This window comes from Augochlora pura, chromosome 4 (assembly GCF_028453695.1).
Source record: "Augochlora pura isolate Apur16 chromosome 4, APUR_v2.2.1, whole genome shotgun sequence".
In the NCBI taxonomy this organism is placed as follows: Eukaryota; Metazoa; Arthropoda; class Insecta; order Hymenoptera; family Halictidae; genus Augochlora; species Augochlora pura.
Genome location: NC_135775.1, coordinates 100810 through 113317, shown reverse-complemented (window position 1 = coordinate 113317; position 12508 = coordinate 100810). Strand labels below are relative to the sequence as shown.

Below are 12508 nucleotides of genomic sequence, written 5' to 3'. Positions count from 1 at the left end.
AATCACGATAATGGCTAAATTATTGATTACATTGCGGTTCGAAATTGGCTCGTGTAAGTTACTTTCCAAGAGTCGTCAGTAGCGTGGCAACGCTTATTATAGAAAACGGTGACTCCACTCCTGAATGTGACTTTTACATTATGTGTTTATGCCTTGGTCCTGCTAAATCTGGCAAAACATTTTTAATGAAACGTTTACAAGGAGACGAAATGGACGAAGCCACGCATACTGTTAATACTAATGGAATAAATCTTTTTACCATAAAAAATAACACCGGAGAGTTTGATATGATCGTTAAAGAAATCGGTGGTGATATGACTCCAATATGGAAATTTCATTTTAGCAAGGTAAACCTTAATACAAGACACAATTTCAGATTAAATTTAATCCTGATAATTTATTTTGTGAACTGTCAGATACGAAATATTATTTATGTAGTGGATGCAAGCAATCTATGCCAAATAAGTCTAGCAGTAGTGCAATTTTATTCTCTGTTAGTCGAGCCAAGATTGCGAAAAATAAAAATCGCATTAACACTCAATAAAATGGATCTTTCTTATCGTCAAATGCGCAACGAAGCTTTATTGATGCTTGAATTTTCACGCATACAGAAAGAAGTCAAGCAGGATCTCTCCTTATTTGAAACTAGCGGTATGACTGGACAAGGTGTAGAAGAATTACGAAACTGGTTATTCGATCCAGCCACGCTAAAAGCAACAATAAATGCAAACAAATAAAATTATATGAGAATGATAAATTTCCAATTATACGTGTATTTATTCTTTACACTAATTGTAAGTAATCTTACAATCATGCAAACGTTCGGACAAAACATGTCTTCCTTAAGATTAAAGTTACTATTAATTAACCGTAGACTGCATACTTAGAGCATATAAGTGCGCCGAGTTTGAATATAACAGAAAGGAAAAGGATGAATTAGAGAAGAACCAGATCGAGGGAAGGAGAAGAAATAGAATAAGGAGATATGAAAATTTAAAAATGGCGCTATTTGAAACAAGTGGCGCCGCTTGTGGTGAAATTTCGAAACAAATATAGGAATTGTTTGACATCTGACTGTTCCTGAAATTCCCATTCAAGACCAGTATGTATGTCCAGTGTGTACATTATGGTGTCAGGGACTCTGCTTGGAGTTTGCTTCAAGTGGTATAGCCATCAAAGTGGATGGAAATCTATTGGCATCATTCCATCCCTCTTGCGATGGGTAATACTTTAATTTCTACTTTCCTGGAACGAAATCGTAAAGTGACCAGGCATTTGAAAGCTATGGTATGCACCATGGACCTGAAAGACGGTGCACACCAAACCAGAGCATGTGTCAGTGATGTTGTTTGAGAAATTCGAATATAAAATGCAAAATTATGGTCATAATTGTATACTTCATATCGTACGTATATTTTCGCCATGGTGCAATATCTTAGATACATTGTTTCCTGACAGATCTCTCTCTCTCTCTCTTGCTCTCATTCAGTCTCAAAATCCAAAATTTTCGCGCGTAATATACCCACAACACTCGTTTTAGCGAGCCTTCAACCTCGCGTGCAAATCGACTCCCACATCCTCGCCCTCGTGCACTATGGCACCACTACCATCAATCATTATCTAGTTGCGAGCAGTAGACGAGCCATCCGACGAATCAACGCTCGGCTAAAAGACTTGAATTTTTCTATTAGCCGAGTAAAAAAGGAAAAGTAAAGAAGCTGGAACGAGATTCAAAACTTCGCGGAAAACAGCAAACTTTATTTAGAGATCATAAAATACAGATCTTAGAGGTCAGACGATAAAGTATTCTTTAATTTTCTTAATTTGTTTTTTCGTTATTTTTGTACACTAATCCCTCATGAGCAAAGTGCTTCAACGCTCAACGAGTACCCGAGCTCACCAAAATCCTTTAATTCAACTGAAAAATACCCAACAGGTGCGTACGCTTAGCTTATATTCAAGAGAGGGTGGTACCAAGTCCGTAAAAAAATCTAGAAACTATCCGTCATTTTTGTGTGGCGAAATTTCAGAGTATTAGAAGCAATTTCATATAGTTTTACTGCACATACATAGAAGGAATTCATGTAAATATATCAGTTTCCCATTTAAGAAACAAGTAGCTTTGCGCAGTGGCGATATCGTAACCAATGAGGTTCTACCGAGGTGCGATTATTGCTAGTTGAAAACTTTTAAGAAACAAGTAGTAACACTATGATGCCACACAAAGATGACTAACTCTTGAATTCTTTTACGTTTTCGACACCACCTTATTGAAAGTAGGCACTGTCCATATGGTCCGTGACACGACATATCTACACGAAGAAGCCCACTGTGAAGGAAGATTTCAAAAATGGGATTTAACGATGCAATTGGATCCCAATGGATTTCAATAACAATGTCCAAAGGCAGTGTCATAACCACACTCCACCGCTCTGCAGTATAATCAAACAAAGCCACCACCTGATCTTGACCTATACCAACATACACTAAAAAAATACACGACTATGTTGTCAACAAAATGTGCGCGCGCACGTATATTCATCTTTGCTAATCGTCTCTCGATTCATCATGTTTAGATTGAACCAAAAATATTATCCGGTAAAGAAATTGAATTATATACTTTGTACTGAACATTAAAAATTATTGAAAATACCCCTCAAAGAAAGGAAAGCAATTGTTACCGACTAAGTTTTTCAATTTATTTCAAATAAGTACTTACTTAAGTTATGCAATTATTATTTAGTACCATAAAAAATACATTACATCCATATGAATCTGTTAATACTTGTAGAAGAACTAGATCGTAGATTTGTATAAAGAATGCACTCTTAATATATATATTTAAAAACTTCCCAAATGTCTCCCATGTTCACATATAGGAATAACTCGAGCAAGTCGTCATTGCGACGTACAGTATTGCCTCCGTAATGTAACTTATAATTTTGAATTCGTCGAATGATAGCTGCTACAAGGTAGAAAAGGACAATGATTGAAAACGTAAAATAGGCCGAGGATTGAGCCATTCGACAAACGTTAAAGGACTCGGGCAAGCTCACTACTTTAAGTTCAATAATTGATATTTCTTACTTTTGATTTTTCGTCAGTTAAACTTTTACCATCGTATTCACCTCGTTCTTTCCAATTTAAATAATAATACGAATCTCTCATTAAATAAGTAATTATTGTTGTTATTGTTGGATTAATTAGAAAAACGAAATGGTAAAAGTTTCGTACAAAAAGAATGAGAAAAGTTATAATATTTTGCTTCGCTTGCATTAGTAGAGTCTCGCCGATATTCAACCTCTTGTTGGCTTGTTACGGTAGAGGAAAAGAGAGATCTTTCTGACAATTACGGAGAGAATACTACAACATTAATTAGAGTACAAGAGCGCAGGTGTATATAAATAAAAATTATGTCTTCACTGGAAAAGAACAAGGAAATGCAACTTCTTGCTTTCTTGTACTATCAGTGATAAATAGATAATATTATGTACTTTTCTTTCCATTCGTTCTCAAATAATTACGAGTTCTCTTATTAACCTATTTATCTATAAACTTCTCAAAATATAATAAACTATACAAATCGGTGAAATATAAATTTTTAATGTATTCTTGTCAAATCTTCTACTATTTTTACAAGATCGTCTACCGTCGCCTCTTTTTTCATACCGTTGCCATCATCAATCTGTAAAAATGAAGAAATTTAATTCAAATTACAAAACAGAGTTTATACCTCACTGTATAAACAAAATACGGAATCTTTACCATAACACCCATTGCAACTTCTGCCATTTTATCCGGACTCAAATCGAGAAAGCTTTCGATTAAATCACCATCTATGAATCCTTCGCATTGTTCAATTTTCAGTTCGGTATTGAAACTTCTCCAAAAATTATGTTCTATTTTACCGACGCTCTTTATCACACTGGTTAATCTGTCCTCAATATTTCGTAAAAACTCATAAAACGTGAACGGAATTTGCGTAACTAAACCAATTGCCCCACTAACAGTTCCAAATAATACACAACCCTGTGTAGGTGTACTCGATTCACCCAAATTCTGCATTACTAATGATCCATGTCGGAAAACGTTGACCATATCACCTAAATGAAATTGTCCAACTTCCTGCATTTGTAGTCTTTCGTCTTCGGAAGTGGCCGCGCTAAAAAGAAAAGAGAAACGAAAAGAAAATATAATTATTGTTATTCTTAGCATGTAATACAATTTGCTTAAAAAATAATACATCTAATATTTACCTATCCTTTTGGCAAACAAACAGATTAAAACAATTTTCAGCTCCTAAGAAAGTGTCATCGTCTAAAAGTTCGATAGCTGTCATCCAGTTTGGATTATAATCCCTTGCTATTTCTTCAAAGCTGCCTTCCATAGTCTTATACTGCAGTAACGTAAGAGACCTCATAAGATCACCAACTAAAACGAAGTCTCCTTTTGTTTTCAGATAAAGTGCAATGATATTATTGAAGTGGCTGCACTCCAACCTAAGCTCTTTTTCAATTGTCCACTCGAACAGACGAACGGTGCTGTTAATACTTGCTAGAAGTTTCCCATTGAATTCAACCAAAGAGTAACATGAACCTTTGATTTCTTTTTCAGCAACTTGTATAAGCTTCCCGTCGTTCCAATGATACAAAAGAATTCTGCCCATTTTAGGCTCGGTTTCATCCGGATTAATAAGCGCAGTTCCAACTACGTAATAGGACGTAGGATCATCGCCTAATTTGGTCGATATCAATGATAATGCATATTCAGTAGGCATTAACATATGACCATGTAAAATTTCAAAAGTATGTTGATCTATGATGAGTAAATTATGTACTTCCATTTCTTGACCGATTTCACCAGATGTATATCCCGTAGGTTTAATATGCGATGCTATTGAACTGCTACTAGAAGTCGTCTCTGCGGATGTTGAAGCTGCTAGAGTGGATGCAGAGGGTCTTACAATGCAAAGACCGATGTTGTCTTGAACATCGACTCTCATCGTTATTACTCCGAAGGTTTGAGAACTTTCTTGATAAGCAATGCGTCTTGGTGATTCTCCAAGCGGAACCGTTCGGATGTGTAATTTCTGTATTTCATCGATTGTTCCTATAGTCACTGTACTGTCGGTAGCTAATGCTAAACTGTCTGGATATGACTGTGCGTTTAAAGAACACATATGATTTACCTCCTTTAAGTTAACATTACTAAATACAAGTTTATGATTCGACGAATAAATTACGGTAGGTCTGTCGGAACATGCAAAAACATTGGTGGTGGACAGAGACCTGAAAGTTCTTAGAACTGTTGGTTGTGTGCCCAGGGTAACTTTCTTTTTGTCGGAAAGCATACCGCTTTGCTTGTGTAAAGTAAAGTAATACATACTACCGTCTCCAAGAGCACAAAGAAGATAAGTGTTACCTTCGAAACAAGTCATTAAAATAGATCTGGGTATGATTTCACCTCCAAGCAATTCTTTATTGATTTCTTCTAAAGCAGGCAAAGTTAATATGCGAACAGAAATGTCCGTCCATAATCCTACTGCGGCAATCTTTGCTTCGGTATTTCCGTCTAATGGAGATATATCTAAACATGCCACCTCATACTGCAAAGTAGCAAACCCTTTCGATATGATCTGTCCATCTGTAATTTCCATATAAAACAGATCATTACCGGTCGCGCAAAGTACTTGTGTTCCATTGCAAGCAACTACGCTAATTGTTCTTTTGTTTTCTGGTTCCCATTCCGAAACGATAGTTTTCGTTTCATGTGAAATTAATCGTGCAGACTTTGGCGTTATTTGAATAAATAAATCGTTCGTAACATTTCCTGTGTGGAACGTCTGCTCATCGGCAACGAAGCCTGCGATATCCGTTTCTTCGACTTCTTCGCCATTTAAAGTCAAGATTCTAGTTTGCCCAACAAAAGATAAAACTAGAGTATTATCAAAATTGCCACCACCAACTTTCAGTGCCCACATACCCTTTATGCCTGGTAGATCTATGCTTGCATGTTCTTCAATACCTATTCCATTTCTAATGATCCTAAGCGAACCTTCTTTGAAAGCACCCGAGCATGTGACCATCTGTCCTTGACCTTGTCTCTCAAGGTCAACCACAGCTATATCAACTATCGGCGCCAAATTAATAAATGTTTCCATCGGCACGCAATAAGAACCATTCTCATCTGCTTTCGTAATTAACTTAATTAATTGTGAATCACCAAGACGACTACCAACAAATATTACACCATTGTCCAAATATGTAATGCACTCTGGTATACTGATTTCTCCTAGAAGCTCAACCTTCAAATCTTTCACTACTTGGGTACCGTCTGGTTTCTTTTCTTGTTCCAAGAACAACATAAATAAATGTCCAGCCATGTCTCCCAACAAATATCTTAATCCTTGATTATCAACTTTAGCGTAGCATGTAATTGTACTATGTTTAATGATCGGTGGTACAACAGCCACATACGTGGTCCCATCATGATACAATATACTTTCTTGGCCTATTATTATTGCTCCACAAATAGGAGAAGGAACTGGGATAACCATCATAGCTTCACGTTCCACATTGTCTTGTCGCCATGGTGTCTTAACGAATTCTTTATCTCGCAAAGAAATCTCATGTGTTTTAACATGTCTGCCATTAATATCTTGATGGATTAAAATTAATGTTGGATTAGCACATCCATGAAGAAAATTCACATCTTGCACTTGTTGCTCATCCATGCGTATCGATGATGCTTTTAATTCTGGATTATCCTTATCCAGTGGTATTATTTTGAAAAGACCATCATACAATCTAAGACCAATCACGCGTGCTTTAGGATCAATTACAGCTTTAATTCCTGTTTCCGAAGCTTTACCAATGCGGTCTGCCACATTCCCATGTGCTTTAGTTATAATTTCTATGTCTTCACCTTCTCCGACACATTCCAGAATCATCGCATTGTAACGGGTGGTCAATAAAAACAATAGGTCTTTTTTCTCATGCTGTAGGAATAATGTAATTAATCATTAATTAATCAAATGTTACTTTGCACAGTTTCGATAACGATGTACGCATTGACATTCGTAAATCGATGCCAGAAGACTGAATGACAATACATAAACACAGAGACAAGTTAAGAATTTCGGATAGATGAAACAAATCTGCTGTTATAACCTTACCGGCGGTCTAAAAAATTTAACGACTGCAATCTTTCCGTAAATTCCAACATCTTTCAGTGGTCTCAAGCCTTCCGGTGTGACCAGATAGATTTCTAAACGAACATTCTTTGCCAAGATCAAATTCAAATCCGTAGGCGACGTAAAGTTACCTTGATTGGCAAAAATCAAATAATGGTTTATTAACGCATCATTCATTCACGCTCGACGAAAATTGTCCTACTCACCCGTCACACACGCATTAACAGCCGTAGGCTTATGTGCCGTCACAACATAATGATGAGACATTGCTTTCATACTATTTTATCCGACGACAACTTTTCTATATTTGTTAACAATTTAGGGACAGATCAATACACACGACAAAATGCTGGTCTTGCGTGCTGTCCGCTTTGACGTGCCACGAAGTTGGTAACGCTTACAGAGAACAGAAAACTAAGCCCAGTTCACACAAAGCCGCCGCAATTTACATGCTACGGTAATGATACTATTTCCTGCACACCTCTAGGCCACAACTTTATCCTTCAGCGAGTCTCCACATAAAAGTTTTCTTCGCTCTGATTGGCTTATTGCGGATTGGATGCGCAGTAAAATGGTTGAGGTATTTACGCCAGTTTGGGGAGTAAGAAAAGTATGCAAAAGTAGATCCCATTACTGTATATACGTGCATATAATAATAGTTTATGTCTATACCTCAAGTTTTGTGATTCTCTCCGGCTGCAGAGCGCTCTGTTAGCAAGAAGGGGAGTAGAAATTGCTTACCTTTGACTGGTTTACGATTTAATGCTAAGGCGGGATTTACTGCGGATTGGATACGCAGTAAAATGACGGGAATACTTGCAAAATCTAAGAAAAATAGAAAAATCGTGCTAAACTAAAGGTACGTACAGCGCATGCGTACGCTATATAAAATTGCGTACACATGATAACGAAATGTATCTAAAAAAGAAAACATTTTTAATAATACTTATTAACGAAAGAATTTAATAAAACAATTACACAGAGTGGAACAAAACAGCAACAAGATAGATACCGTAGCGCTCGAAGAAATCAGAACGAGTGCTTAAATAAACGAATTACGCGCGTCAGTTTCTGGCGCTGTTGAACGCGCTGATGTCGCCATAACGGCGGGAAAACATATTGCTGGTTAAATCACGCGCTTTTGAAATATTTTTTCGGGTACCGTACCTGCTTAACCGAACACTTATTATACAATGATTATATGTATATTAAATGATATAAGAATAAATAAATTCTACTTGTTAAATATCTTTAATTGTGAAAATTTTCGACGATTATTTCAAGTCTTCTAATCACGATCGATTAGCAAAGACATTACAGTCACATTTTTTATGAGTCTTTTTCTTGCATCCTTAACAAAATTATACTAATATAGTTATGTGTTATATAAAGTTCACGATATTTCACGATGTTAAAGACATTTTTATTAATCTTATCAGGTATGTCTTAATTTAAAAAGAAAATCATTCTCAGTAAATTTCACATATGTATAAACGTGTTATCCCACATACTAAAAAATGTATGTACTCTGTTCTATTTGTGCAACATCTCAGGAAAATAATCATACTAAAAGAAAGAAAAACTTGAAATTTATTAAAAATTTAAACTGCGAAATACTTTAATACATTGTACATTCAGACCATAAACTAAGACCTAATCTTACATTATAAATCTATACAATTGTACAATAATATATAATACCTTATAACATAAATTATATAATTTTAATATCATATTGTATCTTTCGTTGCGCCTATATCAATATTTTATGATTCATTAGCTGATGGTCTGTAAAACACAAAACTTGTACACTTCTATACTATTAAATGGCAGTTTAAAAAGAATGGGATACAAAAGAAAAGGTAGTCCCACTGTATTGTAATTAGTACCAAATGAAATAAGATTAAGTAGTGGTGTGTGTGTTTACTACAGCGTGCAACTGTTGTAAATTTCTTTGAAGCAAGTAGCAGTATGCCTGCACAGATAGAAATTTTATCCTTCCATAAGATCGAGTGTATAGATTTCTTACATGTTTTTTTTTCCACAGAAAACAGTCTTAAAAGATATATGAGAAGTAAAGAGCATGATCAATGTTAGACTAAGTTTGTGTAACTGATTTCAGGAAGAGGAACAGCTTGTTGCTTAAATGCAACTGAATCGCTTTACACCAGTCTTGTTAGATTGGTAGGATTTAAAAAAACAAATATGCAGGACAAAAATGGCATATTTAACATGGATTTTACATTGATTTTTGAAACATTGAATAGACTTTTAATATAAAAACAGCTCTTTTATAATTTACAGGGAGGAATTGTAACTGTCATAAATATCATAAATATGATCATTTAAATATGTACCTTTCGTACAAGGTACCCGCTGAATTGGTTTTCTCTAATCTAAATCCAGGTTCGACATGTTCAGAGGAACAACTAGAACTAGAACTTGAAATGGGACAATCGCATCTGCTTTTATTTCCATTACTTGTACTGTCACTATCGCTTTCGCTATCCACACTAGAAACTGGACTACCATGTCTTCGAGCTCTCAACGATTCATTTTCTCGTTTTAACTGTTCATTTTGTTGTATCAAATCGTCAATTCGCTGCTGACAAATTTTTAATTTTTTTGTAGATTCTGAATCTGTACTACTTTGGGTTTCTAAGTCTTTCTCCTCTGATTGATGAAAATTTTTGCCACGTAATCGCTTTGTCAGTAAATCTACTTTAGCCTCTAACTGTAGATATTCCTGTATCAATTCTGTTTTACTCAATGTACTTAACCTTTCAGCATGAAGGTCTTCATACGCCGTTGAAAATTCCTTTGTTAAAAATTCTTCTTCGTCCTCTGGAGACGAGTAGAAGTAATCTTCATCGGAATCTACGCTAAAACTAGAGTCTCTGGTACGAGATGGAGCAGATGGTTTCTGAAATGTAGCAGGGGCATCGGTCGAGACAGCTTCCGAAAGCTTTTGATCAAGATCTGGAAGATCGCTGTGATCGTTCATAAGAAACTGGGTAGTATTATATGGTGCTGTTGGCTGTCTACCAGTTTTTTCTAATCGACCTCTGGATCTATATCTTCGCTGTTGCTGATAGTATAGTTGCTGTTTTGAATATGGCTTTAATTTTCTATGCTTAGGTTTACCTCTACGAGTCTTTCTCTTTTTAGCTGCTATATCTTTTCCATCCTCATGATGACAGCCCTCCTGTTCTCCACTACCACTTCCGCTCTCAAATTTTCCTGTATTGTTTATTATAGATTTGGCGTACTAAAACATAAAAAAAGAACATTAGACGGCCATCTCGATTTGAAATCATTTCGAAAAACTATATCAAATAAAAATATGCACGCGAACCAACTGTTCAAAAAGTATCCTTCGTTATGTATTATATACGATAAAAAATGATTCTCTTCGAACAGCCTTGTATACACTCATTTTTCAAATGACAGCAGAATACAGATTCATAAAATAGTACGACGTAACGATTTAATATTAAAAAATTCGCTTTTCATCGCATATGTCATTTCGATAACAAGAAAGTTTTAAACAGAGGAGCACTGTATCTTACAATTCGCCCGTTGAAGAACGAGGTCTCGTTGATGTTTTCGCCAGTAGAGTGCGAGTCTTGTTTCGAGGCTGGTAACGATGACGCCGCAGCCGCAGGCGTCGGCTCCGCTTTTACGCCCTTCACGTCATGTACCTTGTCGATGCCGACCGACACTTTCTCCATGAGTGTCTTGTCATTTTTATCATCCATGTTCGTGATGTTGAGTAAGATCCGTCGGTTTATAGTGATACAAGTGCACATTACCGTTAAAAAACACTGTCTGAGCCACCGCTATTCATCCACTCCCGATCAACGAACCGTGCTCCTTCACCGCAAATAGCGACTGAATCGCCATGTTTGATTTGTCCGTGATTCCGTGCGATAGCGAAGCGCGATGTGCTAAAGTTTTAGAGAAGTGGGGGAATTTGTTTGCGATGGAGGGGGCAAACGTACAACATGTCACTGACGGTGCTGGTCTCCCCACTACTGTTCCCCACTCATCCTTCAGACTCGACTTCATACTCCATACTGTCCATTGCTGTCCATTCTCCACACTTCATACTAGTTCATACTCCATCCGAGTGCAATCAGAGTGGCTCGGAGCTACGGCGACTTGTCTCTACACGCTGACACCCTTACCACCGTTAATTTAATGTTTATTACGTAGAGAGAATGAAGGGAACGATGATAGCCATACAGTCAGAACGCTCGGTAGCGTGTTCAAATACATATTAATGAAATATTCGTTTGGTTCTGACTAAATCATGCTCGATACATAACAAAGGTTTTAATTGATACGATTTAACTGCAAAGTAGTTGATAGATGACGATTGATAATCAAATTTGTCGTTTATCGACAGTCACAATTTGCAAACATCATAAATCGTATTTATATTCTTCGAATTATCTATTTGCTAAAATATATATACATATACACTGTTCGGTGGGAGAATTCGTGCCAACAACATTACTTCTTTGACTTTATTACTTCGATTCTCGATCTACACAGGGTTTGTTATGTTTACCACCGTATCTTAGCTATTCCATAATATTTTCGTTCTAACAAGTTATGCTCGATCAAACCCGGTAAACCTGACCTGTATAACGTAAATAGAAAGTGGTTGTCTTTCCACGGAGTTTCTGCTATGTATTTAATTAGAAGAAACGTTTCTGCTGGTTTCGTGTGAAACACACCGCAGTCATAGCGTCGTTTAGTGCATTCGGGACTCGACTGGGCAACAATGAGTATGTATGTACATATGTATATTCCTTTTTGTATACTGAGCACTTATCGAAAACAGTCGGATACGATCATTATTCCCTCCATTTTATTATAAACAACGTGCAAATGATTTGTACATCGTCTTTTTGTATTAATGTTGAACATTACGTTTATGGAAAACAACCGCGAACGTTGTCTATTATCGTCATTGAGGGAGACAAATGAACGTGAAAGTTCATGAACCAGGAGAACGGGAATTAGGTAAAAGTAATGGTACTTCAAAGGTAAAACGATACAGCTAAATTGTTTGCTAATCCGAAACGCAGTTGCTGCGATACATACGCGTTGACCTACTTCACAATGTAGCTACATACATGTATGTAATTATATTGTAGTACATAACATACATATATTACGCGCACTCAGTTTCTGTATACATCTTTCATTCGAACTATTTTGCCGATTGTTTAGACTCGAAACCAAAACGCACGTTTACCTCGGAATAATGCATTAAAGAACAATGACCTTGCGACGATTCATTATTGT

General features: G+C 36.4%; 3 protein-coding genes and 1 non-coding gene across 11 annotated transcripts; 2 read left to right on the top strand and 2 right to left on the bottom strand.

The window, feature by feature from the left end:
* The first annotated feature begins 54 nt into the window (after window positions 1-54).
* Window positions 55-4797, top strand: LOC144469280 (ADP-ribosylation factor-like protein 16). 8 transcript variants are annotated; one of them, XM_078179347.1, is made up of 6 exons: window positions 55-347; window positions 417-794; window positions 875-1405; window positions 1541-1790; window positions 4460-4585; window positions 4672-4797. In XM_078179347.1, exons 1-2 carry the CDS (start codon window positions 141-143, stop codon window positions 735-737), a joined length of 528 nt encoding a protein of 175 aa, XP_078035473.1. In that variant the 5' UTR covers window positions 55-140; the 3' UTR covers window positions 738-794; window positions 875-1405; window positions 1541-1790; window positions 4460-4585; window positions 4672-4797. The 8 variants fall into 8 exon arrangements, with proteins under 8 accessions (XP_078035473.1, XP_078035470.1, XP_078035476.1 ...); XM_078179344.1 differs by having other exon boundaries at window positions 1541-1936; XM_078179350.1 differs by lacking the exon at window positions 1541-1790 and having other exon boundaries at window positions 875-1222.
* On the bottom strand, window positions 1738-7690 carry Pic (DNA damage-binding protein pic). Its single transcript, XM_078179326.1, has 5 exons — window positions 7399-7690; window positions 7175-7323; window positions 4257-6997; window positions 3766-4162; window positions 1738-3685 (listed from the first exon to the last, which is right to left on the bottom strand). The coding sequence occupies exons 1-5, from the start codon at window positions 7466-7468 to the stop codon at window positions 3602-3604; spliced, it is 3441 nt and encodes a 1146-aa protein (XP_078035452.1). The 5' UTR covers window positions 7469-7690; the 3' UTR covers window positions 1738-3601.
* On the top strand, window positions 2119-2277 carry LOC144469607 (U4 spliceosomal RNA). Its single transcript, XR_013494019.1, has one exon. It is a non-coding gene; the product is annotated as a U4 spliceosomal RNA (small nuclear RNA).
* A 486-nt stretch (window positions 7691-8176) lies between the features above and the next one.
* Window positions 8177-11517, bottom strand: LOC144469275 (uncharacterized). The gene is made up of 2 exons (XM_078179333.1): window positions 10762-11517; window positions 8177-10460 (listed from the first exon to the last, which is right to left on the bottom strand). Exons 1-2 carry the CDS (start codon window positions 10999-11001, stop codon window positions 9534-9536), a joined length of 1167 nt encoding a protein of 388 aa, XP_078035459.1. The 5' UTR covers window positions 11002-11517; the 3' UTR covers window positions 8177-9533.
* Window positions 11518-12508: the final 991 nt, after the last annotated feature.